Source organism: Limulus polyphemus, unplaced genomic scaffold, assembly GCF_000517525.1.
Source record: "Limulus polyphemus unplaced genomic scaffold, Limulus_polyphemus-2.1.2 Scaffold28, whole genome shotgun sequence".
Classification (NCBI taxonomy): domain Eukaryota; kingdom Metazoa; phylum Arthropoda; class Merostomata; order Xiphosura; family Limulidae; genus Limulus; species Limulus polyphemus.
In genome coordinates, this window is record NW_013665638.1 from 609003 (window position 1) to 636761 (window position 27759).

Below are 27759 nucleotides of genomic sequence, written 5' to 3' on the forward strand. Positions count from 1 at the left end.
CTACTTCTCTCTAATCTAACAGTTAGGTATAGCCACGTACAAATAGCAAGGAGATGGGGTAACCTAATGGTTAGAGCTTGGTTTGTAATTGAAATAATGTTGGTTCGAAACTTGATCGTGCATAGTTGTTGTGTCCTTGAACAATACACTTTACTCCTTATTCATTACTAAGAGCTCAAGAGTAAATAAAGAAGAGGGAACAATAATATGCCAACCACACTATGTCTGCTATATCAGGTGCTGACAAGGCCTTTCACTCAATACCAAGGCTCTTCAGGACGGTTGGGACACAGCAGTAGTTACGACGCTTCAGTCTACACGTTGAAGAATAAACATTAACTAAGTAGCTAGGAGTTAATATGCAAGGTAATGGAATCCCATTCTGGAGGAATGTATCATCACCTTCATCCCTTAGTGCCACTGGAGTTAAGCATTAGTCCTATATGCATGCCAGGCGCAGAACAGATTAACTTATTTTATTTATTTGCAGATATCCCTTTGTGTAGCTTTTCATTAAAATTCTAAAACGAAGTTTCCAAATGAAAGTGCAAATGAAAATGTAACTGCTGATTACAAAAGGAAGTAAACAGTTTGATACCCATAGGTGCATTTGATTTCAATTAATATTTTTTTTATATTCTTATTATGTGTGAACACACAATCGATGATAGTATCAATACAATGAGACAAGTTTTATTTAGAGGATTCTTAGATATTCAGAGCCAGAAATAATAATTTAATTTGAAAACAACAACAACAACTGACCACCACTGTTTAAGCTACTTTTTTAGTTTAAATAAATGTACATGAGCAAACCATTTAGAATATACATTTTATCTTAATAACCTATTACTACTTAAAAATATATTATTATGTTGCAAGATTATAAATCACTATTCTTCTGAACAGAATTTGCAGTCGAAATAGCAATTCAATTGTAAATGAAAACACCTATAGGGTTTTTCACAAATGTATTTCATTATTTGATTATATCATATCGTTATAGCTGATTGTGGTGGTGAACTATTATTCATATGCTGTTTGTGTAACAAGAGAGCATTAACCCTCTGGGCACAGGTAGGGATGAAATTGCTATTCAACATGGTATAATGTATTTGATGTTAGAGTTATCATCTATTTATTTAATCCTACACTACTGATTTAGTGACAATTCATGATATAGGGGAGTAAATACCAGATACATTATACACGGATATTGAAAAAATAATAATAATAGCTAGATATGCATTTCACAGGTACAAGGTGGTTATGCATGTATAATACGCAAACTGTACAATACACAAAAGTATTTTGATTCTTCACACGAACATCACTTTGCACTCCTATTAGTCAGAGTTTGGATCAGACTGACATCATCAATTCACAGTATTCTAGAAAAGCCATCTTTAAATGATTTAATCTAACAAATGGATTCTATCCCACATGTTCCTTGATTTGTTAATAAAATAGTTAAACTAAAATATATTATTTAGAGCAGAACTGACATCGTATAAAAATACTTTGTTCCCAATTTCACTTGTATCTACAGTTCCACCTTCTTTGAACTAATTAATATACAGAGTTTAAATTATAAAATCTATTTAATTATTTTATTTGGTCAAAAACATATAGTACAGAAAGATTTTGAAAACGTACAGAACTACTGATACATTTAAACATAAATATTTCAGACTGCTGGTATTTTATAGCATGATAGGTTTAAGTTTTCATACAATTTAAACTCCAAATAAACTGATACTGGTGCATACATACCAAACTCATTACAGGACAATAATGGGAAGTGATTTTGTGAATACAATTTCTTTTTTTTATACAACAAAAATACCTACTTCAATACTTTTCTTTTAAAAATCAATAAATAGATGTACAACCAAGAAGTAAAAATATCAACTCATGCTCATGTTCAGTTTTTACTTATCACAGCATTCCAAACTTGAGTTTTTTTCTTAAAAAATATATTATTAATTCATATTTAAAATTGCTCCCATTTCATGATTCAACGCCACCACTTTCCCAAGTCACCACGATAACTTGGCAGTAATACTTATTCGTTTCGTAAAAAAGAAAGAAAAAAAATCAAAATCATTCTGCTTCAGTGTGCAGTAGCAAACAAGTATAAAGAGCATTAAAACCAAACATTATCACAGCATATTACCAAAGTTAAAATCGTACATGCACTTAATTTTAGCTTATAGGTTACCTCAGTGCTGCCTTTCTGTATGGCAACTGACTGAAAAAGTAGCACCTCCAGAACAATAAGTTTTCAAAATAATCTTTGGTCAATCTTATTCCTTCTACTCCCCCCCCCCCTTTAAAATCCAGGTTTAATTTACCGCTCATCATTCCTGACTCCATCTATATGATATTAACCCTACATATTGTATAAAGAATTTAACCTAGCACCTGTCACAAAACACTGTATACACTAAAAACATATTTTACTATTTATGAAAACCTAGTCAAATTAACCAAAACCCACATAATACATAATGACTTTTTTGTGATGTATACATACCCAGGGAAGAAGATTTTCTGTACTGTTTAGATAAAAGATTGTTCCTTAAGGTGTGAAAATAAATACATATAGTAAATTCAATAACTGCTATCAGTCATCAGACTCCAAAAACCTTAACTTTGGTTTACAACTTTTTGGCATTAGATTACACAAGGTGCTATACACCCAGTGCTAAACACACCCAGTGCATATTTATATATATATACACACACACATTTATTTTCAACAGTATAAGGCACAACAGAAATTACTTTCACTGTGAAGACCCTACACAGAGCTAATGATACATAGCAGAAGTCAAATCCAAACTCATGATCCAAAAATAAACATTCAAACTGGCTCATTCAAATCATCCTTAGAGTTTTTAATTTTCACTTATTTGAAAGTTATTAGGTTCTAATAATTCTTTTCACCCCTTAATTGTTAAAAAATATTATATCTAAGTGATTTATGAGTTACTTTTCATTGAATGTTTGTGAATATAAAGTTCTGTCATTCTAATTTTTATTGATATACTAGTGTATAACCCATCAAAAAAGATGGGGCAAGTACTACCACCCCCACCCCATTGTTATATCCTAATCTCACATTTTATAGCTAAATGAAATAAATAAATTTTGCAAAATCAAGCTTGACCAACAAAGAAGCAGAAAAGCACAGTCGAGGCAATCAAACGTCATTATATTCCTTTGTGAGCCAATCAAAATTAAGATTATTCATGAAATGAATTTGTGGTGTTTTCATAGAATAATTATTGGTAAAAATTAGTTAGATTAACAACTTTTATTATGTAGAAAAGCTAGTACATTTTGGTAACACTTCATTCCAACATTGGCTTTTATGTCATGTTGCTAAGCAACAAAAGTATAACCTAATAGTGTTGTTAGAGTATGTACTGAAAGTATAAAATGAAATGTATAGATAACAAAACTGGAAAAATATTTGTTGATTTTTTAATTTAGAGTCTCCGTTGATTAAAGAGGTTTTTTTGTTTTATTTAAAACGTTGGTGTATTTATAGTTAACACTTTTATGCAAATTAATGTGTGAGAGCTGTTATTTGTTGATTCTATAAGAACATTTTTTACATTTTTATTGTTCCCAATTAACAACGTTACAGGAATAACATTTGGAAGTTGTTATTCGTTGAATCTAAGAATATTTTTGGTGTTTTTATTGTCCCTAGTTAACAGTATTTACAGAAATTAATGTTTGAAAGCTTAATACAGCTTAATTTAGTAACAATTTAAGTTTAAAATTTAATCAATATTTCTACTTTCATGATGAAATTTATGCACTTGGCTCTAGGGTAGGTGATCCCACCCTATGTCTTTACTTTAGGCTTATTATACTAACACTTACTACACTTATAAGGTTTAACAGTACCCCCCACTACTAAAGTACATGATGCGCAGACAGTAATCAAACAATTCTATCTAGATAAATGCAATTTGGCTTTTATGACTCCTATTTTGAGAAATCAAGCAGGACACACATTGGCTTTTATGTAGGTTAGATTGCACATAATTAATCTGTCTTTATCCTTAGCAATAGATTAGGAAACAATTTTAGATACTAATACAACAATTCTGCATACACACATCAACTCTTGTTAATGCTGATGCAACTGTGAGCACATCATGATGTGCTGTTATATTAAATCTTTTACATTATCTAAACATTTTTATGTCTGATGGTGACCTACAGCCAAAAAGTAATGATCAAAGTTTATAATTTTGGAGTATGATTGATAGCAGCTGATAAAGTATTTTTTTCATTCTATAACGTAAAATTGCGTAAAATAACGTAATCATAACTTACTGAAAAGTGGCAATGGTCTTGAATTATTTAAAATAACACACATGCAATATTAGGTCACTCAAAACTTGTGTATCTTATGAGGGAGATTTCACTGAACAACATTTTTTTAAGCTGTCATTATGCTTAGTACATTAAAATTAATATAACATGCAAAAGGTGTGAGATAATCTTAAATCATAATTTTTTGGATATTAGGAGAATTAAAAATTTTTAAAAGTACTTGTTCATGTAATGCCTTCAATGGGCTTTATGAAAAGGTAGACAAAACACAACCCACTTTCAAATAATCCAATTAAATTAAAATTCAGACTAGTTATCACTTTTGATAAATGCTGTTATTAATGCTATCTTTAGTAGTGAAAATAAATGTTTAAAGTGCATTTTCTTCTTAAAGTACACAAAAACTAATAAATGATACTAAAACTTTTTAAAGTATTGTTAAAGTCCTCAGATTTCTAGACGATTCATTATTGAAAATTCAATTAAAATACTTTTTAATGAGTTCTTCCTGTTAGCAATTGAAAACATCTGTAAAATTAACATATAATAAAGGCAAGTTTATTGGACAAGTATGTAAAAAAGTTAAGAAAACACAAAGAATCACAAAAGAAAATTAATCATAACCCACAAAAAGCCAATAACTAGAGTGCTTTCGAAAAATAAACCATTTAAGACAGCAATTCTGTGTTATATCTATACCAATTTAGTGAATGATATGCAACAATTAAAGTTGTAACAGGTAAGCATAACAGAATGAACTGATTGTGTGGTGTTCTTGAATAGATTGTTTAGGCAGAGTATTCATGATGAAATTTAGTTGAATGGACAGCAACTACCTATTGTAGAAACACTAGTATAGACGACAACGTTTCAAAAGTCTTCTGCCTTTTGTCTTCAATGTCGCCCTCTATACTTGTGTTTCTACAACATGCAGTTTCTGTCCTTTCAATCAAATTTTATCATGATTGTGTGGTAGTCTAGATGAGAAGTGTTAAGATAAGAGAAATTATAAGAGTACTTTTATTTTAACAGACAACACTAGAAACGTAAACCCCATGAAAAACAGTTTCTTACATCTCCTCTAGACACAGGCATCCAAATTCTACATTTGTTTGAGCTACTTCTTGTGACCAAATTTTGTATACTGTACACGTTTAAAAATGTTCATAGTATTATAGGGTTACATAACTCAAAAAGAACACTTGCAGCTTTCAGTGTGTAAGCAGTCAATAAGATAGCTTGTAGATTTCGCTACACATGCTTGCTTATAACACAATCACTCAGAGAAGTACTTTTATCTATAACAATTTGGGTAGTATCACAGCATTACATAACTTGAAATTAACACTTAAAGAGACTATAAAGTGTAAGCAATCAATAAATTAACAGGGTGTTTTCACTAGACATGCTTGTTTACAACACAAACACTCATAGAAGTATGTTTTTATTTATGTTTCACATATCATTGATGCAAGCAGTCACAAAAGTTGCAAGTGTTATACAACGCACATTATATGTTCACTGCAGAATTAAAATGTTAAATATTTTTTCTGTCACATAATGCAGGTGAAAATCTCGATTAAATATTCTGAATGATACCTTGCTCTTAATGTGTATAAAATTATTGAACAGTAAGGTGCATTTTTCATTTCAGATAATATGAAAGCTTAAAAAAAAACAATTAAAGTCAGCAATATCTTAGTGGGATTAGTTTTATACATATATATATATATATTTTTCATACATGAACAACAAACCTCTAACACTAACACCCAATAAGTTGTTATATTGTTATACTTGTGCTTTTACTAGGACTAGCATTAACACTTCACATCTATAGGTGTTATCCCAAAAACCAAGAAGTACAGTAGAAAGCTTAATGTTTTCCTTTACTGTGACAAAGAATATTTTGCCTGATGTTTAGTTAGAACACCTTATTCTGCTTCTTTTAAAAAAAAATATTTCAAAAAATTTAGTTCAGTTTTTTCAACTTTAAACTAAAACACACCAATAGCATTTTATCTTGCAGACTAAAAGAATGATTGGTTATAGAAACTTCTACAAATTAATCTATACCCTTGATCTTGGAAAATCCTCATTAAATGAACCATCAGCATAACCTTTAGGTAATGTTCAGTGAAAATGCATAGACTTGTTTGCTTGTTGTTAAGCACAAAGCTGCACAATGAGCTGTATGTACTATGCCCATCATAGGTATCGAAACTCAGTTTTTAGCATTATAACCCTTCAGATTTACCATTGACACACTAAGGGGCAATGCACAAACATTTGTATGTAAAATTATATGATAATGTAGGGTAACTTCAGGATGCTGAGCTTTGTATGTTATATAAGAAAGTAATATAAAGGTATAAGAAAATTACCACTATGTAAAATTATAATTTAAAGGTATTACACTTCATCACTAAACTCAAAGAAAATTCAGAAAAATCATGTCTTCAATCACATCTAAAGTAAAAAAACACAAAACAAATATAGTATATTTTTAAACCACAGTCTTATCACTTCACAAAAAATACATGGTAGCCAATATGGAAATACAGAATGTCTCTTTTTACAAAAAATCTATGTATTTTTAGCCATTAATTATTAAAGTGCTCTGAAACTTAACATTAGTTTAATTATCACATTTCTGATACTATTATTAAACTGCTGGTAAGATCTATTTTAGGTGCAGTTAGTGCAGCAAAACTGTCCAAAATGTAATCAAAATAATTATTTGTATTTCTTTTCAAGAAAACATTTTTACAAAAAATGCCCTGTTTACCATTTAAATGTTCCACCATGCCTACATTGCTCTATTCCGACTTGAGTTATCTTAGGATTAATTACTAAAGCTCCCTGAACTTTGAAATACTGTTAGCGTAATAAATATTAATATATTCCTCAATTATTTACAAACAAAATTTAATTTAGGAAAAAGTTTACACAGCACCCTATCTCTTATAAAGATGTGGTACACTTACTTACCATGCATTTTGTACCTTCTTATTTTAATGCAAACATTTAACAAAATGTTTGTTTATTCTTAGTCTATACAATTTTCTCTTAACATATAGTCCAGAAAGCATTTAAGTGGATTTCATAGTAGCTTTATTATTCTCTAGAGATAATACCTGTTCTGTCCTTGTGAGGTACTACTGCAATGCTGCATGTTGTGCAAGAATGTATCAACAGCTGCATCCTTCACTGGTAGATCAGATTATATTTTAAGGTTACAACTTCCCAGATGTTGAATGAAAATGAACAGTCATGTGTGTAGCACTAGTTGCTATGGGTAACCCTTTTTAATTTAGATTAAGTACAAACCATCAGATTTAAACAGTATTAAAAGAAGTTTCCTGATGAAAAAGACATCTCAAGGGAAGAAAATCAATTAATTGTTCCATGAACCCATGGCCATTCACCAGTGTCTAACACCAGTATATACAGACACACAGTATTATTGTTTTTTGTCAATAAACATGACTGCTATAATTTTATATCACACATCAAGTCCAGTCTCTTAATTTCTTAGCTTAAACTCAGTCAAGTAACTTAAATTCATTATTACTTTGCGAGTAATCCTGCCAATCCTCCAGTTACACAGCAGATCTACCTAATATTCTTTGCAGAAATGAATTTAACTGAGACTACCACAAAGGCAATAGCATTCAAACAAAGAAATAATATATACAAATACACAAGACATTATGGATAGTATTTTGTCAATATTTTTTTCATTTGTTTTTAGAAAGGTAATTTTTTTTTTATAAGTGAAACAAAATGAATATAGTGATCTTTTTAATATTTCTATTAATGCACAAGGATAAGAATTAAGAATCTAAATCATAGATTATTTAATAAGCTTAAAACTATACCTACAGATTTGAGAGTATTAACTACTTAAAAGTTTCAACTGTTTTCAGTATAGAATACTTAATGTGGACAAGTACTAAAACATTACTAATAAAAAAAGCCACAGAAAGTTCTGTTTTTTAAGTGTATTCTACAAGTAGAAATATTTTACCAAGAAGTATCACTTATGCAGATGCCTCTTGAGCACAGATAGTGAGTAGAAATAAAAAATTGCAAAAATTAATAGTTGATGTATTTAATGTTTGGACAAGCCTAAAGAAAATTATTTTACCAGAATCATGCCTTCAATTCCTTAATATTAAAAAAAATTTAAGTGACATATTTGTTAATAAAAAATTCTAAAATTCTAACACTGATGTAAAATCAGAGGTGTTACACCCTAGGTCTAAAACACATAAGTATGCATTTTACAACAAATACCATTACCAGCATGATTCTTACTTTGTCCTAATTACATGGACCAGATAGTTCAAACATGGTATTCTAATCATCATTCTGGGTAAAACAGTTATAGTTTTAGGCATATAGATTTATTATTACTAGCTTCATATGTTCTATTAATGGTGAAATCCAATTAGTAAGACAAAAAGTATATGATTTGCTAGAAATTGAAAACAATCAGCTAGACAGATGGTGAAGTAGGGTTAATTTAGCCAGATGTTACAGGTTCAATATGTACATAAAAACTTCATTTTGAACTCAATCAACATTTACTTACAAAATAAAAATAAATACTGTAGCCTTTGTGGTACAGACTTCACTCCAAGTTCAAAGATTTATAGCAGCCAATACAAAAGAGGTTTGAACGAAGAAGAAAAAGTAACATTTTACAGGCACAAGCAATGTTACTCTATAACTAGATATGTTGTCAAAAAACTAAGACTACTGAACAGAAAATGAGTACATATCAAACATAGACTACTGGTGGCATAGAAAATAACATATGCAGCTTTATCATGACTTGTGCTAATGTTTAATTGCCAATTTGGCTGTTTGCATTAAATTTTTAGTATCTTTCAAAAAATGTACTATGAAGCAAAAGTCATTTGAAGAAAAAAGTCTTAGGAATACAAGTTTTAAAAGAGAGGCTTGAATCCATTTATAAACCTGTTCAAAACATGTTTGGCTTTTTATGTTTGATGTACTCTTTGTTCTAAACTGACAAATAAATGCCAAAAACATATTTTGCAGCACCCACTAAGCACTAATGTCTAAATGAAGTAGTTTGTTGCAGAGAAAAACCTGATAACCTAAAAGTAAATGCTTATCACAACATGCAAACTATAACTGTGAAAGTTTACAATCACAGAAAAATTTAACTGTTTAATATATTTTACACACATTTTGTTTGACACAGAATATTGACTTTGTTGATCTGGAATAATCCAAAAGAACAGAAACAATCTTTGCTTGTTACTTCTGTTACAAATATTATTCAAATACTATTACTTCATGAGTATTCAGAAGCAGAAACTAACCTATACAACTCCCTAATATTGGTTATGTTCAGCTCTTCTCATAGTGCAATCATTATATATATATATATATATAAGTTAACAAGAGCTTAAACCACTGAAAAGACAACTGTTCAAAAATCATTACATAGATAAATACAGAGAGAATTGAGCAAAACTGAGATTCATTACACATGCAATTCTCATTATATACAAGTGTACATTCAAGAAATAAATATTAGAAAATGATCATTTTATTAAGCTAAGCTCAAGTAACTGAACTTCATATGAAAACAATACTAGTCTCAAGAAAAACTGGAGTAAATATCATTTTACTGATTTTTCATATTCTAATTGATGTTCTCTAGAAACAGTTTGAGGAACTTTTTCCATCCTTTCAGTTTTTTCCAATATGTATGATGAAGTATCTTTGTCAAAGCTGTGCAGCATCAAATTCTCATCCGAGTTGCGTGATGTTAAAACGTCTTTTTTGAAGCCATGTGATGTGGAGGGTGATTCTTTGAGATTTGTGAAGCTGGCAGTATTCAATAACGAAACAGAACTGTACAATTCTATGCTACTCTTCAGATCAGTAAGAGATGTTTCCATCTGAAATTACAAAGACAAAATAACTAATCTCATTTTCATTTATGACAAAAATTATCCAAATTCTTTCTACTAACAATACATCTAAGCCTAAAAATTAGATTAAGGTTTTCAACAGTAATTCATTAAACCTCCGTACATTTTTTACACAAAATGTCATAATTTCAAAACAAATGCAAGTATATTGAAAAAATAAAAATTTACATGTGTATACATTATACATTTAGGAATATAAACAAGATATTTTTGGGTTCAAATTGCTTTTACTTTCACACATACATATGAACTTGATCTTTTTCATATAGTTATCTACTTGTTCTGCATCATTCCCCTTTGGTGTCACATACATTTTCTCATGGGAAGGATTACTGTATAGTAAACCACACAGTGTAAATCTGAATAGCAATCTCTTCAACTAGTGTGTCATGTGATGCCTGTTTCCATAGTGAAATGACCAACAGATGAAACGTAGCATGCATGTACTGAAAGATGTGGCACAATACGATTTTGCTTATAGTACTGTGCTATGTTGGCCTGGAATAAATTACAATCTTGAACAGATCTAGAACCAGAAACAGATCTACAGTATAAAGTTTATCTATTCAATCTGTGCATTCATTAGCCTTTGTGTTCTTGCAAAAAAAAGAATACTTTTGACTTTGTTCACACTTTGTGGTTTCAAACTCAGACAAAGTTAGAGAAATTACACTTATCTCCAAGGTTTTCAGTATCCCTAAAACACCAAAAGTAATGTAGTAAGACAAAATTTCTTAATGGTTTCTTAATGTTTGTTTTTTACTGTGCTATTCATAATTCTTGGGTAGTTTTAAGTTTCAATGTCTTAGGAGGAGGAAAAATTGCATTTAAGAGGAAGAGTTTATCATCTAGTGTTCAGGTTTGTAGAAATCCTCTCCTAGATGTTGGACTTTCACTGCTGCTGTGTAGGTCAATGACCACAATCTTACTGTAATCAAAAATGAAGGAAGGGGAACTGACACAGATCAGGGCCTTCAGAGCTTCCATTTGAGTTCTAACCATGAGGATAGATCTTTGTGTACAGAAAGCATAGTTGATTGAGGGGCCATAATAATGATGTGTGGTTTAAAAAATCTGAGACTAAATGTAGAGATCTGTAGTGGGCTCCAAGGACCCATAGACCAAGATACCCTAATACAGATTCTTATCCATGCCACCAAAGACCTGCCTAGAGATACTGGAGCTTTAACTGGTGGATAACATCTGCCAGCCCAAAATTGTTTGTCTGCAAGTAAGACAGCAGGCATCAGTTGGAGGAGTGAGCTACCCACGGGGCAGTTATGAGCCCTTCCTTGATAGGAGGAATGCAGAAGCAACAGATGAGCATGTACTCAGCAACTAGTTCTTCTGCCACCCAAGAAAAAGGATCTAACATTTGTATGAACACTCTATACCACACCCAATCTCAGAAACAACGAGACTATCGTTTCTGTTCACCAGTAAGTCAACTCTGATACAAAGTTAAGTTTTTTACTTACTGAAGCAGTTGGTACCCAAGAGACAGCTCTAAAGAGCTTAGAAATACAACAAGAAAATGGCTGCATGGCCTATATCTATGAAACAACTGCATTTCTTGGTTATTAACAAAAGACCCAGCAATTTGAAACAAAAGAAGATTAGCAATTTCTTTCTTTAACACAATGGCACATGGACTGTACTGTGTAAGAATAGTACTCTATTCTTTTGTAGTTGATTTTGCTGTACAAATACAGTATTTTTGTCTGTGTATTTCTGAGATGATCCAATAAGACTATGTTATCAATCTATACCTAATTGCATTTAGAAACTGAATAAAAAAATCTTTCAATTATCTTAACAAATCAGTTATTCAAATGCCTCAAATACCAAATGGTTCCTATAACTGACTTTCTCCCGTATTGCAAAATCAGGTATGAAAAGTTCATTTAGGAACATACAAACTGAATATTCAATAACTAGTAGATACTCCTCTAGCCTTAACTATATGACTACATCAATCAGTCTAGATGCTACCAGCTACTGAGACTATCAACCTTTTTTTTTACCTTCTCCCAACATTACCTTTGGCTGAGTTGGCTACTCTTTTGCTACATTACTTTTCAGTTGTTACAACAAATGTTCAAATGATTTGGCATTGTGACTCTGGGATAGCTAGCTATTTCCTAGTGCTTATATAACCATCTTTTTTCTTTCTTCTGCAAATAATTCTTATTCAGTAAGGCAATGTGTCTTGGACCATTATTTTGTTTATTTGAATTTATGCACAAAGCTACACAATGGACTATCTGTGCTCTGCCCACCAAGGGTATCGAAACCCGGTTTCTAGTGTTGTAAGTCCGCAGACATTGTTGTAAGTCTGCTGTGCCACTGGGGGGCTTTGTGTTGAAATTCTAATTCCAGAGCATTTTAACTGTCATCTTCTGTTCATGTTCCTTTTCACATAATACCACTAATATCGACAATATCTTCAATTCCTTCGGCATAAAAAAAATCATTGTTATACATCTTCTATCATATTTTCATTGTTTTGTTTACACTTATCTCAGTATGCTTTCATTACAAAAACTCTCCCAAATAACAAAATATTCTTTGTTTTGTCAGTCTGCAGCACATTATCCATTTATTCTTCTAATTTCTGTGGACCTTTGCAAAATTTAAATGCTTGACACGTTCCCACTATAAATTGGAATGCAACTTTTCAATATAGGCCATTTGCAACTATCTTTTAGGTCTCTGGGACTGACCTCATAATCATTTTGTGCTTGTTATTGTTTTCATGCCATAGCTTTTAAATTAGTAAGCGTATCTTCACAAAATTTTGCATATTATCAGTAAACATTACAAGGCTTTCGTATAAAAAATACCAGGTTTTTTGATTAAGTTTTAAGATTTCTTAGGAAAATTTTTTTCTCTTGCATTTTTCTTATCGAATGTTGCCTATCCAACATGCAGAGTAATTTTGATTTTAAGGTTAAAAATACTTTTATGCATAATATAATTGTCAAATTTCACATGCAAAGTCTTTATAACCTCCAGATAATTATCATATGTTTTTTTAGAAAAATTTTTTACTTTTTATCTGTTATTTTCACTACTGTATCTCTGTACAGGTTCAGTCGATATGACTGACCTCATAACCACCATAAAATATTAGGAGTAGATATAAATTATGCTTTTTTTCTTCTAGAATGACTACAAATTATAACAAATGTTTTGTCTAAACAGCTTAAATCTCATAACATTATACATTTATATATATTTATTATTTTTATTATATTGACCAGGCTGGCTAACATTACAGAAGTTGCAATGACGTGGCACTCATGTTACCGTATCCAAGAATATAAAACTGGCCTTTACAAAGTGACCTGTCTTGGCTGTGTATTAGTGGACTAGTATTTTCTAAAATACAGTCACATTTCAGTTATAATACATATGTATACACATTATTATTATTTACAAATAAGTTCTTAAAACAAAAAACAGTAAATAAAGAAGTATAGCAAACAATTATCTCTTCTTTGTACTCATTTGCTGCTTGCCATAGGTTGCTAAGCCTTATCAAATTTCACATCTGGAGGATGTGAAACAAAATATTGTTTTTTTTTTGTTTTTTTTTTTTAGATTTTATATATTCATACAGAAATAACCAAAAATCATAAATTATTATATCAATACCACAGAATTCCACTATAATTTATCAAGCTTAGTAACTAAGTTGTATTTGGGGTCTAAAAAAAATATAAAATTTCGAGCTCACTAATTTCTTACCTTACTGCTTGGAATCTAGCATGAAAAGAAAGAGTTTGCCATCCAAATACTTCAAAGAGGCTGAGAAAACCACTAAAGGTACATTCTGAGCTTGCGTTTGGTCATACACACATCACTGGGTGAAGTAGGTGTATGTAAGCAGGTATTTTCAAAAACTGAAGAGGTGGGCAGGGCCACTTTGGTTGATTCAATAAATATATTAATATCTCAGAAAATAGAAAAAATAGGAGGTTCTTATTTTACATTCTAGCTTGTCAATATTGGTAATTTGAGTATCTAATTCGTAAGAAACTACAGATTTTGTATTTGGACATCACAAACATCTAATTTGAACCAATGCTGAATTCAACGTACCACATGACACTCAAAAATCAATATTCAGAATTTCATTTTTAATATTTACTTTTAAAGTAAGAAATTAACTAATGTATAATACTAAAATATGAATTATAATCTACAATTTGATACCAAAAGTATTGACATACATTCATAACATAGTAGTTCAATAAAATTTTGAATGCGAGTCAACAAATGTGATGACATGGCCTTTGACCCGTGTTGATAGGGTTAACAGGTCTATTTTACTTTTAATTCTAACACCATACATATTTTGTATTTCTGCCAATGTTTTTGAGTATTTCTTGAATTCACCTCATGTTGAAATACTTTGAATGACACTACCATCTGTACGTTTTCTTGGATGTCCCTTCTTCTAATACTAGGTTTAGAAGTACACCTTTTGAAACCCTAAGTATTTGAGTAATATATTAGTCGAGTTTTTTTTTTTGTAATGTAAAAAATACTTGCACTTTTATTTCACCATTTTATCATAAATCATTTTTCTCAGTTTTATACAAACTGAAACTTGCAACGTCTTTAAATGATGTTGACAAATAACTAGTAATATATCTATTGAAACAAGTGTTGAATTTAAAATGTATCTTTATAAAAACATGTAACAAGTCTATGAGAAATAAACTGGAAATTGGTTGTTATATTGTAACAATATTTATGAAAATAATGATTGTTTATACATTACACCACCGATTTTCCAGCAACTGATGGTCTGACACCTTCTTTAATCCGGACAAAGTTACAAGAGCACACTTGAAATTCCCGCGACCACCAGACTAGTTCACTGGGCGGTCACAGATGGCATTATCTTTTGGGACAGGCTACTTACATTTAGGTACATCACTCTCATGAAAATTTTCTTATAAATATCAAGCTAGTGGATCAAATTGCTTGAATTTTCTCATGAATGTTGCCTAGGATATGTAGTTTAACAAGACACAAGTATTTAGGTTAGATTTATTCTTCAATTTTTTTACAATACAGAATGTTGACAATAGTGTAAGTTCAGTAATTAATAAACCTTTTTCATTCATACTGTACTAATAAACCTGTATCATTTATACCTGTACTAATGTATTTCATTAATCATTTAATTTACATTTAATATTTGTTTTATTTAAATTTCTAGCAGTCCATGGTGCTTTAGAGACACGAGAGGGGTACAATTAGTGGGTCAGTGGTGTATTGTTGAATTATTATTACGTGACCTCTGTTGGTCCGGCAAAATGGATAATCCGGAAGGTTCTAGAATCATGGGTGCCGGAAAATCAGTGATGTACCTGTATTACAAAACAAAAAATCCAATGATCTGAGCACTTACAGAAAGTAGACTTTCCTTCAAATACATTGGATTCAAATCACTCCCCCCCTACATTAATGTTCTTTGAAGACGAATACATACTTACAATTTTAGTAACTTTTATTACTTCTGTTAACACATCTTTCCATCTCTCAGTCTCTATCTGATGCAGAGCTTCGTGATTTTTTAACAGCTTAATCCAATCATCTTGAGATAGTTCCTCTAAACTAAAAGAAATAAATTTATCACTAGAAGAGATAGTAATTAATAGTTATGAGCAACAAACATGTACTACATTAATGCCTATTATCAATTAGGTATTTTATCCAATGATCATGTAATAAAGCAAAATGCCTACTTACAAAGCTCCAATAATTTTACTTGCCTCCTTCCATTTTGATTTTAGTTCTTATTGGAACAGAACATTTTTAAAGTTTCCTAAACATTTTCTGATATACTGATTCACGTTTGCCTTAATAACTGCCTCTTCATTAAGATATTTTAATACAAACATTTTTGCTATCAAACATATCTGAATAACAATACTGGTCATAATGTCAGTTGTTGAACAATGACCATTTCAGTGAGTCTTCAAACTGTATTCCCTTTTGCTGCACACTAATTCAAGCCTTCTTCTCACAAACAGAACACACGTAGAACATATAAAAATAAAAGTGAAAATTTTCTATGTATGACATAAAAAGATACTCAGTTGCTTATCCTGGTTTCATAACTTAAACTAGAATAATGCCAAATTAAGCTCTCAAAAATCAAAATCTGTGAATCTTTAAGATACATTAATATTATAGTGCACTTAAAGCCTATAAATAAAATCCACTGTCAAAACACTTTCCAACCTGATAACATCTGTTCTCACCCATTGTTTTCGTTTACAAAGACAGTGGAAGAACTTAAAAAAAAACATTAAGGAGTTGCAACCCCCTATGTTAAAAGAACTATCACTGCAGGTATGCTAATACAGGCCTCCACAGGATTACAGAATTTATGTTCACTACTTTTATAGGCCGGGTGTGGTCTAATGGTCAACATGCCTAGACTGTGTATTCAAGGGTTCATGGTTCACTTTCTGTTACAGCAAAGGCATGCTCCATATTTGGGGCCAAGGATGAACTCTAAGAGTTATAATAAAATCACACCATTCAGTTAGACATGAATAGTCGAGACATTAGCTGCGAGTCCTGCTGGTTAGATGCCTTCCTCCTCCTCTAACAATTCATACTTCGGGACAATTATGCAGATAGTCTCTGTACAGCTTTGCACAAAAATTCTAAACAAACCAAATTATTAGTTACATACTTGTAATGGTAGTCACGAAATGCAGCTAATATTAACTATGAAACACTGGTGTTTTGCATTTTATATTCATCTACTCAAATACTAGTTAATTAGGTCAGTTTGAAGCTCAAATTTCACAATTACACTTACACCATAGACATAACTTTTCCTAAAATACATTTTTTTTTCTATAAAGCTTGATAGTTGAGATTCTTTTTTTCTTTAAGTTAAGACTTGGGTCAATTTTGTTCTGCCATTCCATCCCAGAAACTTTAAGAATTTTTATAACCAATCAGCAGATGTAAATACATTTGTAAAGTCCCTCATTTAAAAAACTTAATATTGAATATTTTTAATTACACCTGTTCATAAAGGCTGTATAAATTTCAAAAATTCTACACTTACCAATGATTAAAATTGCTCACGTATGCGTAATTATCTGTTGAACTTTCATATATACTTTTTAAAGCTTTTCTGACATGTATATATAGTGATAAAAAAATTATTCAAAAACAAGTGAATAAAATGAAAGTGTCTGAGAATGGGCTAGTTTACTTAAATAGTGGTATTTGACTATCACTCTTACAATGCACTTACAACCCCAAAGTGAATAGTGCAGTTTGTTTTCCATGAAAATGGGACAAGAAAATGGAGCTTCATTAATACCATCAGGCATATTAACCACTAAGCCAACCACACCTCACCTTGAATTTTATTACCCAAGTTTTAAAATCAGGGTTAAAAAGGAATATATATAATTTATATGTATACATATTTACCTTTCAAGCGGTACATCAAACACACGATGATTAGCTTGTTCAATGTCTAGTGTTTCATCTTCCAGAGACCACAGTTTGTAAAACAATAAAATGTTCAGCAGTAACAACACAAATAATCTAGAAGGAACAAAACAAATTAAAAATACATTCTTAACCTAATGAGAATTCAAAGATCTTTTAATCTGTAAAACTTCAAAACATAGAGATATATCAGTCAAACAGCATAATTTTGTAGTATTTGCATACTTACGTGGCCAAGATCACTTTAATGATAAAATCTGAGGAATATCCAAAAGATTCACTTTCCACTCCTGATAAATATGGTACAGCTACAAAAAACAAACATTAGTAACTTTTTCCAATTCTTTTGTAGATTGTAACAGAAAGAAAGAACTTAAAAGCTAAAAGATTGTAATTTCAGATTATTTATAAACATATTAATAATAATTCAATAGCGAAAAACAATTTACTCTATCGCCGAGTAGCATAAGGTTCACTTTTTATAATGTTCCAGTACGAAAATATTTAAAACCTACATTAAAATGTAACGTAATGTGTAAACTTTTGTAGTTTCTAGGTACTTACATAGCTTCCTTCCAGTGGTCTGAGTGTGCAAGGACCTTGATAACCTATTATGAGAATCTACTTTAGAAAATTCAACCAATTTAGTTCTTTTACGACGCCTTGGTTTCTTTGTTGATTGTTGTTTCATAAGGTCAGCTTCTTTGTTGAGTGCAGCCTCTAGTTTAAAGTAATCAATAAGAATAAGAAAAGAGTAATGTACTGTCATATAATTTAAAGATACTAAAACTGAAGGCACTAAACATGTTAGCAAAACACATAAGCTAAACTAATAAGTCTCGCTTAATAAAATAAAATTCAGTCTAACTACATGTTCTAAATTTGGGGAAAAATGCTAGTTGTTATTATACGTAATAAGTCTTCTATAAGGTCTGCAAGGTAAATGCTTGTATTAAATGGCAAGCATATAAATACGTGCAAAATAACTACTTGTACCAAACTTTACACCCTGTATTAAGATATTTTGAGAAAAACAAAACTTGATGAGGTAAAAGTTTATCTGCTCAGATAATTTTACTCTGAATGTAAAAAAAACAACTAGAGGGGCACTCAGTAGAGCGCATACCTCCGCCACGCGGCATTGATCATATTTGGCCCCAAAAAAATATGTATGTCTGTAAAGACAGAGACAGAGACCATTTTTGGCAGGACAATGAGGAATAATGTTCTACATGTCCAACAAGTTTCTTCAAAATCCAATCATTTTTGACTGAGTTATAGAGCAAAAATAGTATAAAAAAATCAGTTCCCACATCAACAGATAGGGATTTTTTGGATTTTTTGTGACTTTTCTGTGACCTTGAACCTCCCCAAACTAATAACTTCTAAGTTGGGTCATAATCCAAATGTATACTAACACAAAGCTATCTCGATGTTTGTCTGCCCTCTAAGTATTTATAAAAAAAATTTTTAATCAGTGCACCAGTCTATATATCCCACCAATTTCCCACCATTCCTGAGCATGTACATATCATGAGACTACTCTCTACCAATAGCACTGCACCACCTATACTGGCATAGCTAGATCCCTCTGCTATTCCCTCTTAATCCTCACTTTTGAAAATTGGCAGGCTCCAAAAGGAGAACTGGGAAGGAGGGGTGGGAAGTACCTATCAGAAATACATTTTCAGTGAAAGAAAAATGTTAAATTTTGATAGATTATTACCTCCTCTCACACAAAGCCAGATTCCCACATCGCAAAGGTGGAGGGGCTGGTGTGAGCACACAAATATCAAGCCAACCAGAAAGTGACTGTCGAGAATGAACAGGGGTGCTTGGAGATGAAAATGAAGCACACCTGTGGAATAAAGCACTACTTCTGGAACAGGTATGCTCTTTGCCCAGGAAGTAGGAAATTAATCCAAAATGAATGGAAAAGGAAAATACTTGCACAAGCGTAATATATTCTGAGAAGTGCAAGCTGTAGCAACATATATATATATATATATATAGAATTAGCTAGGTACATACCCAACCTCAACCGGACAGACAAGGTTCCATATCTCATCCTCGGCATTAGGAGTTTAAGGATGAAAACAAATTGTAACAACAATTTCATGCCTAGGGTATGTGAACAGTGTTTTATATATATACACACACCCATCATCCCCAACCATAAGTAAACAGTGCCATATGTCAAGCCACCAGAATTATGAAGAGAAAGTGAGCTTTACATCAAAACTGGACAAACTTCCAAACAACTGTATGAGCAAGAAGTACAGCAAACTGAAACTGGTATTACAAAGTCGCGGCATTGACTCAACTTAACAATAAGAAGAGGGTAATAGCTGTAACCAGCATTCCAGACAAAATTATAACTCACCAAACTGTAAATGCAGGGAAGAGACATTCTGCATCCAGAATTACAAGGAGGACATGGAACATTTGCCCAATCACATGAACACAGCGCATGTGTCCTAATGCCAGTATCATGAAGCAGACAAAATATCCCAACATCAACTGTAGGAGCAGGGAAAGAACCTTCTGCAACCAGAATTAATGAGAAGAGAGGCATCTACTGCACACAACTGTAGGAACAGGGCATTGTCATCCTGAACTTGGCATTATGATGAAGATCCCTCATAGGCTGGACCCCCTCCAACTGATATTTGTCCACCTGAGAAAAAGCATCCATGGGAAATAGAAGGAGGGAAACCAGCTTTGCCCTCTTCTCACTGAGTGGATAATCATGAGTATGTATGGTAAAGTAAATTTCTAAGCTCACTCAGTACTAGGAACTAGGAAGTAGTACAGACTCCTGTGCTCCACTGGAAAAAAAAGGAGGGGAGTAAACATTGGAGAGTCTGGAGGAATGTTATACCAGAGACAGTTCAATGGGTGTCCATGATTCCTTATTCTAAAAAGGAGACTGACCCCAATTTATTCAATCAAACGATCGGCAGAGATCCCCTTCTGCTTTACTCATGAAGTCCATGAGTGACAATCCACCAGAGATTGAAAATTGTTGATATCTAGCATATATATATATATATATATATATATACACACACACACACCATTGGGTATGCCACCAGTGGTCTTGCAGTAACATCGCATCTCTACAGTGAGCATTATAGTGCAATCAGTAAATAGTGTGGGTATGAGGCAAAGCATACCTGACCAGACAACACCCGCAAAAGAGTGTGATCCTGAAATAAAAACAGAAATGAAGTGATAATACTTACCCCAGTCAAAGGCGAACCCACATGTGTAGAATTGCCATGAGAGAGAGACAATATCCACTAAAGGAAGATACAATCAGGTCATGCAGATAATGAGTGACAAAGGTATTGGAAGTAGTCCACCTTCTGACCTAAATGATATCTTCCATAGGAAGCCAATGTTGTGTAGCCAAGAACATAATGATTTGATGAATCTGATAAGAAGAAACATTGTGGGGGTGGCAACATTCCGTGGATAAGTCCAAATATACCAGCCTAATGAGTTCACAAACCCAACCAGTAAGTGTGACAAGGGACAGATCACAGGAAATGGAAAGGTTCTAGGGAATAAAATGTTGGGAACATGAACTATGAAAGGAGGCAGTACAAATCATGTCACCTTAAGGAGCAAACCGGACAAAGAAGCCAATCAGGATCGGAATGGGAGTACAGATGGAAAATGGAAGGTAAGGAAATGGATGGGAAAGCCAAACCACTTAAACTGGCACTATAGGTCTTAGGGTAGATGGAACATGATGACAAAGGTTTAAATGGAGTACAAGAATGGCATAAAGGACCATACTGAGATCCCAGTAGACAATTCAAAGGAACAGAAAGGAAGAGAAAGGACCAGGGAAGACAAAACCAGATGAAAGCTGGAGAAACAGAAGGAAGATAACTAGGCCCTCTGATAGCTAGACATGATCAAAGTAGACAAGCCTCTGTCTAACAACCAGATGAAGAATAGGGAAAGATGGAAGGGTGATAAAGACAGAAACCAAGGTGAAGAGACCAAATTTGGAAGGTATAATAACATCCCTGGCAAAGGGACATGAAAGAAGGCCTAAGGGATCAGGAAAGAAAAGATGCAACACATGGATTTAGTCCCTGGGCTGAGACAATGGACCTGACAAAAATCATGCATGAAGACAGATAGTGGTAATATCTGTGGAATGAAATACCCCCTCCATGAGGAGAATCTTGTTTGGAGAAGATAATCGATCCACCATCAGATTCAGGGAGCTAGGTAAATGGAAAGCTAAGACTACAATGTGGTGACTGTGGGTCTAGAAAGGAGATCCATGATCTGAAATCCACATGGCTAAAAACACAGATCTAAACAATGCTGTGCCAATCAAGAAAATGAGGATTGAGCACGAATAGCAGAGGGAGCTTAGCTGTGCCAGTATAGGTGGTGCAATACTATTGGTGAAGAGTAGTTGCATGATATGTACATGTTCAGAAATGGAGCGAAATTGATGGGATATATATAGGCTTTGTGTGAAAGTAGGTGAAACTGTATCAGAAGTGTGCACCATTCTAACGAAAATGATAAATCATGACTACTTAAAGATTGTATGTAACGTAAATATGTTCTATTCAAAATAGTCCATCAACTATGTTAACATAATGTGAACAATTAAATGCATTTCTTCAACTTAATAGCATAAACATATATAATAATGTCATATCATCAGTTATATTTTCAAGTACAATTTAGCTCTTTCATGTCTAGATAATTGGTGCAGTCTGCCTGAAGAGCAAAACTGTACCACTGAGCTAAAAAAATTATAGAATATAAACATACAATCGTTTTTCCACAAATTAATAAACAACTAAAGAACTTCAAACCCTAATTTATTTACTACTTTTATCTATTTAACTGCATATATAAAATCAAATCATAATTCCCTAGTATGAAAGTGATAATAGTTTTGAACAAAATGGTGCTAATGTCTTTGTAATTTAAATACAAGTGTAGTTTTATTGATTTCTATCCAATCATTGTTTCTCAATTTTGGTTGTTATGGTGTGATGTAACTGCCTATATCTCTTCTTCAAGAAGTCATATCCTCCTGACTTAAACATGTTGTAAAAGTTCTATTTCCATTTTTATGAACTGTAAAAGCCAATAGGGCTTCCAGTTTGGCAGATTTTTGCTTACAAGTCAGAGCAAGGTAATAAAAGTTTAACTTAGTTAGTGATATGCTGAAAAATAAAAAAAATTTTTGTGAAAACTTCCACTACAATTAATAGTCCTGACTTATCTTTTAATAGATTGCTTTATCATTTTATACTGCATTAAAATTATAATAGTGGAGTGTGATAGGAAAATATATATATATTTGTTTTAATTTATGCACAAAGCTACACAACGGGCTATCTGTTCTCTGGCCATCGCAGGTATCGAAACCAGGTTTCTAGCGTTGTAAGTCCGCAGACATACCGCTGTACCACTGGGGGGCGATAGGAAAAGATAGCATTTTTGTTGAACAAGATGAGGTAGGCTTAATTAAACCAATTTGCATTCAACTGTATCAAGCTTCCTTTTGTTGACAATGGTGCTGTGTTTGTTCTTTTTCTGTATTAGTTCATATCGGACTAAGTAACAAAATTGCCAAAAAAAAATTTTAATGGAAAAAAAAAATATATATATATAAATGAATACAAGATGGGTTAGAAAATTATTACATATATTTAAAGAAATCTTGTGGTTAACAATTAAAAAAAAGTTAGTTTGATTATGATTTTGGTATGGTATAAAACTTTCTTTTATAGATGCCTGTGATAGTCAACACATTGAAATTTTGTGGTTAACAATTTTGTGCATTGTTTTTCAAATCAAAATAAAAGTTAAAATAGGAAAGTATTAAAAGAATTTAGGAAAACATATGAATCAGTGATTAAAATATGCAACAAATGTAAACATCTTTAATTGTTTCTTAAAAAACATATGATAATCAAACCTTTTGGAAGTTTCAAAGCTGCTAATTCATACAAATATTACATATGAAAATAAGATTTTTTTTTTGCAAAAACGACATAATCTGCAAAAAAGTAATTTTGAAATTTCTAACTATTTTATTCATTCTTTTTTTCACAATGCAATAAAATAAATTATATAACAGATGCATTAAACTGATACACCCAGGTCTCATAGAGTTAATAAAAGCTTGTTTTGTTTAAATATATGTTTTCAATAATTAAAAAAAATTCAAGCTATTGTATGTACAACTTTCAATATGTGATTTTAAATGTATTCTAATATAGAGTTGTCTGCTACAGAAAGTAAATTTCAGTAAAACATTGTCTGTGCTTGCTTGTTGACAGAATTTATAGTAGCTATGAAAAAAAAATTAAATTTCACTAAGAGCTTAGGCAAGTAAAATGAAATGAATTTATTCATGAAATAATTAAATCTCTTATCAACTATTGTAGATTTTTTTGTCTATAAATGTTTTTTCCTTACATTATTATTTCTCATCAGTGAATGTTTAACTAAATAGTGAAATTTTAAAACGTTTACCTAAGTCAGCACAGAAATCTTGAAGCCCTTGAACAGCACTTTTTTCTATCAGAGCTAAGAAATTAAGTACAGATTAAAATTTTTATTACACTAAAATAAAGTAATTTAACATAGGTATTATATTTAGCTCCTAAATAGAAAATAAAGTAAAATAAATAATCTTATAAAATCTTATACATGTATAAGTGTAAAGATATAGAAGGTTACACTTATAAAAGTAAAAAATATAGGGTCTGCTTTTCTAATTTATAACAGTACACATGCACGTACTTCCAGTTCTCAGTCTTACAAAAATTAAGATCCATTCCTAAATCTATGTATATTGTAGTATTTGTCATGATTAAAAACACTGTCATTTACGGTAAAATGTTTTTTTTTTTCATTTTTCAAAAAAAATATATAGAGTTTATCCAACTGTCTGCTGCAAATATATTTTACTTAATACTAATTCTCCTTCCACTAAATGTTATTTAAAATCAAATTCTTTCTTTCCCTGATGTTCCATGGATCTCAACTAGTCTAGTAGAAAAATATCTGTACAATGTATAGAATTAAATTCGACATTTATATGAAGGTTCACAATATCTGCTAATTTTCATGTTTTGAGAAAATACTGTTTCTATTTAATCATATTTATGGCTTTCATTGAGCTCTAAAATATATCCAAAAACTCTTAATTTTTCTACATCTTTACATACATCTGTTCATACTTGCATAACAGTTTTTATGTATAGTATATCAGTATCATGACATAAGCTCCCAAATCCGGTACTGCATGCACTATTAAAACACAGAGTATGAGCATCATAGTTTCCAAATGATAAACCAATCTTCAACAGAAAACTATTAGACAACAGCTTTCTAAAGTTACAGTATAACTTCTTATTTTTTCAGTAAGGTTTGCCTTCTGTCAAAGTATTTCTTGTATATTTTACTTTTCCACTGAAGTTAGATTAAACCTAAAATATTTGTACTTGCTTAGTTTTATAGAATACTGCTAAAACCTATCACATCAATAAAGCTACAACTTTATAACATTTCATATTAACCAGAATTTCTAATTTTGGCATCTTACATGTGTACATTATGTAACAAATTTGTTATTATATATCTATTTTAATATCAATGTTGTTTAGATTAAGTTTATATTTAAAAACATGCATAGCTTATAGTGTTAAATATGTATTGCAAAACACCTGCCTATTCTCCAAAGTTGTAGAAGATTCTCGAAAGTAAGAATCAACAATATATGTATGTATGTATGTAAGTGCTTAAATATAGCATCAGTATTGTTATGTAAAACTGAATTTTCTAGAAGGCCTCCACATGCCTATAAATATAACCAATGTGCCAGGCCAAAAGAGAGTACCTATTAGTAGTTTGCTATAAACTTTGGAAGCTATAATTGTGATTGTTATAATGCTTATCAATCGGAAAACTTCAGATATTTCACCAGGAACCTTTACAAAGTTCGAACATTATAAATCCTTTAGCTTCAGTGGATTCTCATCGGACACTAGTATTTTTACGAAAACATTATATAAATTCATCGTGGAAAACTCGGCGTGTGTGGCTGGTGAATAACGAAGGACAAAGCTAGCTAGCTAGCTCCCTGTTAAGTGAATTATACCTAAATCAAGTCGTAATTAACTCGCTCATCGTGAATCCTTGATGCATGAGCAATTTTTTTAATCTAAAAATTTATTTAATAGTTATTTAATATCTTTTTTAATGGTAATGTCATATTCCAAACAAATTTAACTAACAAGTCTGTAAAGCTGGTCCTAACTTAATTTCTTTTGTATCTGAGTCAATCACAATGATTCACATGCAATTAGTATGGAAATACATATTAAGTCAAAACCACAATATATTATTAGAATATTGTTAAGTTCTCTGTTATACAAGATGTTCACTGTTGCAAAAAAAAAAAGGAAAAATTAATGATCAAATTCTGACTATCATATTAAACACATACACACACACATATATATATATAGGATCAAACTGCAATGGTTCCTTACATTTCACAAGTCCCCACACAGATTTTTTGTAGTACACACTGCCACACACACGAAGCCTGCACTGGCCATTGGTAACTTTTGTTAGACAATAGTGGGACTTTACAGAAAAGGTATCACTGTAAGGAATACCTGTGTTCACCACATCACATACAATTACATAGAGTTGACCTGGTTTACTGTGCTTCAGTAGCCTCTGTTAAAAAAAATCATACATTGACTTAAACATGTTATTAACATGCAACATATACCGAGTTAAATACTTGCAATTAGACAAGAAAACAAATTCTAACACTTTTCAATACTTCTCTGGTAAGCATTCTGATTTTTTTGTTGTATAATCTCAATTGAAATTAGTTATTCTTTAATTATTTCTACAAATTCGTAAAGGACAGGAGAAATATACATCAATGTTACACATTTTATTTCACACCATCTTAGTTCAAGCAATATATTCATGAAGCCATGAAAAAAATGTTTTTACAACTCAAATAAAGATCAATGTTCATACTTGAAAATGTCATATGAAAATATGCTAAGTAAACTATCCATTAATTACATAAGCACCTGTTTTGTTCAGTTTGTGTTGATAATATTGTGGAAGAAACAACATTTTCTACAAGTTTCACAGGTAAGTTCTGCTCATAGCTTGTTGCAATGGATTTCTGGATATGTACTGTACTATGTTTTGATTTCTTTATTTTGCAATTTACTAGTTTTTTGGTTACTATGGAAACTAAAATCCTCCGTGTTTGATGCTGTTTTGTTTGAAGCAGGCTCTTTCAGTCCATTTGGATCAATCTGGCAGCTCCTCAGTGAATTATTAAGTGGGTCTATATATCTTTTATTTGGACATAGTTGCAATCATCTGCTTTGTTACAAGTAATCATACAAAAATTTTCTTTGGTAGGCAGTCATCTGGCATATGAAAAACATTGCCTACCCAACACAGGTTTAATCTTGGGAGCATTGCTTCATGTTAAATATTTCAATGCTTTTGATTAAAGATGCATCTGTAAGCATACTATAAAACTCAAGTGTCATGAGCATTACCATAACTTGTATAAACTGATATGTTAATAGTGCTAAATGGTTAGTGGAATTTAGTAATCAAATATACTATAATCCCTTATAGTTATGGCACACAATGAGACACACATTCGGCATGTAATGCTGTTTGAATACAAGAAGGGAAACAATGCCTCTGTAGCCACAAAGAATATCAAAGAAGTTTATGGAAATTTTTTGAACATTTGTAAGTGTCAACGATGATTCAGCAAATTTCGTTCAGGTGACTTTAGTTTTAAGAACTCTGATGGCAGGGGCCGACATGTTGGAATTGATACTGATGCTCTGAAGATGCTTGTTGAGTCCAACCC

General features: G+C 31.6%; 1 protein-coding gene across 1 annotated transcript in view; it reads right to left on the reverse strand.

Moving 5' to 3' along the window:
- Window positions 1-8162: 8162 nt before the first annotated feature.
- The window catches only part of LOC106459476 (GRAM domain-containing protein 1B-like), a 58683-nt gene continuing 39086 nt past the window's right edge, over window positions 8163-27759 (reverse strand). The window contains exons 11-17 of the mRNA XM_022386133.1: window positions 26384-26576; window positions 24360-24413; window positions 18396-18551; window positions 18061-18139; window positions 17811-17927; window positions 15842-15962; window positions 8163-10298 (exon numbers count right to left, since the gene is read on the reverse strand). Of these exons, the coding sequence (XP_022241841.1) occupies window positions 10017-10298; window positions 15842-15962; window positions 17811-17927; window positions 18061-18139; window positions 18396-18551; window positions 24360-24413; window positions 26384-26576 (1002 nt within the window). The 3' untranslated portion in view covers window positions 8163-10016. The remainder of the gene's footprint in view (window positions 10299-15841; window positions 15963-17810; window positions 17928-18060; window positions 18140-18395; window positions 18552-24359; window positions 24414-26383; window positions 26577-27759) is intronic.